At 57.3% G+C, this 5,136-nt stretch overlaps 1 protein-coding gene across 1 annotated transcript; it reads right to left on the bottom strand.

Moving 5' to 3' along the window:
* Positions 1 to 77: 77 nt before the first annotated feature.
* LOC103762309 (5-hydroxytryptamine receptor 3A) lies at positions 78 to 4,317 on the bottom strand. Its single transcript, XM_029962078.1, has 9 exons — positions 4,314 to 4,317; positions 3,123 to 3,289; positions 2,938 to 2,982; positions 2,493 to 2,602; positions 1,746 to 1,915; positions 1,365 to 1,525; positions 909 to 1,119; positions 541 to 774; positions 78 to 376 (listed from the first exon to the last, which is right to left on the bottom strand). The coding sequence occupies exons 1-9, from the start codon at positions 4,315 to 4,317 to the stop codon at positions 78 to 80; spliced, it is 1,401 nt and encodes a 466-aa protein (XP_029817938.1).
* Between the last annotated feature and the right edge of the window lie 819 nt (positions 4,318 to 5,136).

The following is a 5,136-nucleotide window of genomic DNA, read 5'->3' on the forward strand; positions in this document are numbered from 1 at the left end:
GGACAGCAGGTAAGCACCCGCCGGAGTGAGGCAATGTCCACAGTCCCCCCTCTCCCGCCCTGAACAACGGGCACCACTCAGGCATCCCGCCACACAGACCAGAGGGTGCCCAGTGTGATGCTGTAGGCCAGGACGGCCACCAAGTACGCCCGGAACAGCAGGACATCCAACACGTAGCCCACTTGCAGCCACTCACGGGCGACATCACGGAACTCTTCACGTTTCTCCAGGAACTGGCGGATGGCCATGGTCTCACGCAGGACCTCCTGCAGCACTGCTGAGCCCTCTGCCCGGCTGCCAAAGGCCAGTGCGGGCCTCGTGCCCCCCACCGCCCCACACTCACGGGGGTCCTCGCAGCCATAGGGTGTCAGCTTGGCTGCAAGATCAAGAGAGGTAAGTGTATAAAACCTGTTTCATGGGGAACTGGGATTTCTGCAAGTGAAGTGGGCACCCAGTTCACCATACAAACATTAGCTACATAGATGTAGATGGCTATGTAAGACCTAGACCCCTTCAGTTCCCTCTCTGTGCAGCCCTTACCTGTGCTATCATTGTTCTCTGCCTGCCTGGAGATGTCCGAGCTCTGCGTCCTGCTTTGGCTGAATTTCTTTCTGTCCCGGATGCAGAGCAGGACGGTGGCTCGTTCCAGCAGCAGGTGCTTCACCCACTCAGGGACGTGGGGCTGCAGGTCTTGCTTGTGCACCAGGCGCACAATCAGGATGGTCTCCGTCAGGCTGATGACGAGCAGCGCCATGCATACCACAAAGTAGGTGCCTGTGGAGGTGTCATTGAGGTGAGTGGCCTGCAAAGGCTCATGCACAGAACACGGGCCCAAGCAAGTTCTCCCTGCTCAGCTCTCAGGCCCAGGACTGCCACGGCAGTGGGATGGGCGGGTAGTACCCCCGTACCTATCAACGGGGTGCCAACGGCAGTGGCTGGCAAAGTGTCGGATACAATGATGAGGAAAACTGAGTAGCCCAGCAGGAGAGTGATCTTGAAAGAGACCCTCTCACCACTGTTGGGAGGTAGGTAGAAGCCCACTATGTCCATAACCATCAGGAAGATGCTGGGGAGAAGCAGGCTGACAGTGTAGAAGAGGGGGCGCCTCCGGATGACTACCTGCAGAACAGAGAGACAGGAAAGGCTCAGTGAAGGGTTGAAACGAGGCCTTGAGCTGGTGTGGCTCTTCACCAAGGCAGGCAAGGATGGTGGGAGGCACTAAGGTGAGCTAGAAGAAGGGCTCAGTGCCAGGAGCTTCCCACCCGCAGGCAGGAGCGCTGCAGCACGGAGCAGTGACAGGGATGGGGGCAAGACCCTTCCCTCGAGCCACATCCCCGAGAAACACGGTGTCTGAAGGCTCTTACGTAGAATTTCATCTCAGCATAGTTGTCACTGCTCTTGACACTGAACTCCTGGAAGTGGCTGAGGACATAGAGCAACTCCCACTCGCCCTGGTTCATGAAGACACTCCGGTCGAACTTGACCAGCTCCGGTTGCCGCCACAGCGTGAGGTTGATATCACGAACTGGGGGGTCAGAGGAGAGGTGAGAACTTAGGGGCACTTGCCCAAAGCGCCGGCAAGTGCCGGCACCTCCACGCTAGGCTGGGTGCCTGCCCTCCCCACACGCTTCGCCGATCCGCTGGGGCCATCTAGAGGGACGAGTTGCCTTCTGCACGGAGCTCCGGCCCGGCAGAGGTCCTGCCCGCTCCCCCAACCTCCCAGCCGCGGCCATCCCGGCACTCACTGTGGTGCAGCCAGCTGGTGAAGGTGAGCGAGCAGTTCTGGACGTCGAAGGGGAAGTTGTAGATGTCCAGGCTGCAGGCTGTCATCACCTGGATGGGTTTGAGGTTCTGCACCTCCCCGTGGTGGCTGACGTAGACGTAGGGGACATGGGGGGACTTTCCGACATCCACACTGGGAGACATGAGGGACAGAGATGTGGGCTGGAGAACTCTCTGGGCAGGGTTTCTTCCTTCCAAGTGATGTTTCAGGAGGCAACTGCCCGGGAGCAGGGGGTTTGCCCCCTCTTCTGCTTTTTTTGATACTCACACAGGCATTTCTGCCTAGCATCACCTCTGACTGCCTGGGCTGCTGCCTTCTGCCAGCCCTAGAAGTGTCTGTATTGTTGTCCCAGGGCCCTCAGGAGCCATTGAGAACACCTTAAATCCCCACAGAGTGGGAAGGACACCGGCTGGTTTTGTGGGAAGGGCCAGCAGCTCTGCAGCTGCCCTTGCATTGTGCTGCCTTCACAAAGCCTTTCTCCAGATATCTGGATCCCACCCCCGGCACGGCACGGGTAATTACCAGCAGTCACAGTTAGCCAGCATTGGAAACAGCCCAACTGCCAAGCCGATCCCCATCTGCAGCTCCCCATTGTGGGGAGGCTGCCAGCTCTGTGCCAGGAATACAAAGCATGGGATGGCACGTGCCCCCAGTGGGTGAGGGAGGTCCAGCCCCAGGCCATCTTCCCCCAGACTTTGGCCACACTCACAACTCATTGATGAGGATGTCAGGTACCCAGATGCTCTCCACGGGGAGGGAGATCTGTGTCAGGTTGTCGAAGCGAGCTGGGTCCCACCTGAGGAACTCATCTGTCCAGTGCTGGGGACAGCAGGGAGAGGACTTGAAGCACAAGGTCCCTTCTACCCTGCTAGCACACAGATCCCAGACTAGCACCAAGCAATATTCCCCCCATGGGAGGGAGGGAAGGTTTATCCTCTAGCTATTACAACACCCAGCAGTGCAAAACACAGAACATGAAAGCTGAGCCTCGAGGTTCATGTGTTACAGAGGTCTTGCCAGCTCTTGGGATAGGTTCCCCCTCACTGCTCTCCTGCAGGGCTGCACACCTCTCCCCCAGAAAAACCTGTCTTTTCAGGGGTGTTTGACCCCAGGGGAGCCTGGCAAAGGAGGGGTGAGGTTTCACAGCTACTCACCTGCCTGTACCAGATGTAGGTGGTCAGCACCTGGTTCTTTTCATCCTGTGGGAAGAAGAGGACATGGTGTCAGAACGGGGGCGTTGGCACTCCAGAAGATGGGCAGAGCATGCCAGGAGGATGCTGCATGCCAGGTATCATTCCCCTCCCTGTGGACACATGCGGGATCGGAGCAAGGAACTCACCACACTGAGGATGGCGTAGACCATGAGGTCGATGGCCACGTTGGTGGTGGTTCGCCAGTCCCGCACAGGCCGAGTGCCCTTCTGGTAGTGGGCCAGCAGGTAGTGGGACAGACGGCGCAGGGCGGGCTCGGAGGGCTCCGGTGTCCGGCCCCCACGCTGAGTACCTGCTAGCAGAGGGAGGGAGGGAGGCTGCTCGCACTGGGGCAGCAGCTGCCATCACCCTGGCATGTGCCATGGACTGCAGAATGCTGCCAGCTGCCATCCCACACTTACCAGTCGGAGTTTCCCATCCAAATTAAATAGGAGCATCTTGATGGGAAACAAGCCTGACCACCAGAAACACTACCTAATGCATTACTGATGTCCTCTGCTGTGCAGGTGGTTGGTGCTGTGACCTTCCCAGCCTCAGAGGGCACGGCTGCCAGTCTCTGCCTCTCTGGACAGGTACCAGGACAGCAGCAGCAGGGGACAGCGAGGGACCTGCTGCTCCCAGGTACGTTTCCTACTTCTCACTCCTTCCAGGGGTGTTTCTTTGCTCAGCAGGTGGAGGTGATGAAGGTTAGAGATGAAGCAGGATGCTAAATTAATTTATTAGGTACCTTGGTGTTTGCTTCCTGTGGAAACAGTCCCTGGGCTGACACCGGCAGCATCAATCGAGGGCAAATTGCCTGAAGCACCGTGTCCTCACTGCCAGGCAGCCCAAATGCCACGGCCACGCCAGGGCAGCAGCGTTTGCTCCTGGCTCTGCTCTGCAGCACGCCCAGCCCCAGAGTCCAATTCCCATGTAATGGAAGAGACTAATTGGAATAGATCTGCAGGAACTTGGGAAAAGCTGCTGGAAGGGAAATCTGTGTTTTAAGCTTAAAAAAAAGAAAAAACCTGCAGCCTCAGCCCCTCTGACATTGCACATGACTGGTAATGCCAGGGAGCCGGCCGGGCACATGACCCTCACCCAGGCAGGCATGAACCGATGGGGGCAGCAGGAGGGGGGGAGAGAGGCAGCAATTAGGGTGAGGGGAGGAAATATAGACACTGCCATCATCATGACTGGGGCCAAGTGGCCTTTCCTGCTGCAGCTGCTGGCAGTTGGCTCTCGCTCATGCTCCTCATTACACCCTCTCCTCCTCATCACACCCTCTCCTCCTCATCACACCCTCTCCTCCTCCTCACACCCTCTCCTCCTCCTCATACCCATGCCACCCAGCTCTGGATCTGGATGCTTTGGCAGGAGGAAAATGGCTTTGCAGAGGGAGGACTGGGCTGAGTTCACCCCGAGTGCTCTTTGCCCTGCTGTGGGCACTGTGCTGCTCTGCCTGGCCAAAATCTGTGCCAACGCAACTCAGTACAGCCCTGGCACATGGGGGTGTGTCTGCACAGCCCTGCCTGCCTCCTAACCAGCATTGCCAGGGTGAGAGCGTCATTGCTTCTGCTCCTTTTCTGATACCTTTGCTGTAGTAACAGTGAGAGAAGGTTTGGGAATTGGGAAGGATGCCCCAGTGACAGGAGCTACATGACACATCCAGAGATCTGAGTCACCAACCTGCTGAACACTTCCAGCTGTGCTGGTGCAAAATAGCACAAGGATTTTTGTGCTATTTCCCAGGAAGGTTAAACAAGAAAGCAAGAAAATAACAATGATAGTAAGGGAATATTTTTGCCATCAGTTCTGCACCATGAAGAGTTGCACAGCATCCTCCCCAAAACCCAGATCTGGGTTATGAGGGATGAAACATTACTCTGGAGAAAGCCCTTGATCAGGTGGGGGGCTCATGCAGCAGCTCCCAGGCAGTGGAGTGCAGACAGGAGACCCCTGTGTCTCTCTCTGTCCTCAGGGCTCTCAGCACAGCTCCAGAGTACCGCAAAGCCCCCCACCGATGAGCCCTCAGCGCAGAGCTGGAGTTAAACACCACACTACCTTGCTGCTTGTGTTATCCAGGCAGGATGTGCCTCTAGGCTCCACACCGGAGCTTTCCCATGCTCCAGCTTCTCCCAGGTGCACCACTTCCCAATAGCA

This window comes from Manacus vitellinus, unplaced genomic scaffold (assembly GCF_001715985.3).
Source record: "Manacus vitellinus isolate BGI_N305 unplaced genomic scaffold, ASM171598v3 scaffold_41_pilon, whole genome shotgun sequence".
NCBI classification, from domain to species: Eukaryota; Metazoa; Chordata; class Aves; order Passeriformes; family Pipridae; genus Manacus; species Manacus vitellinus.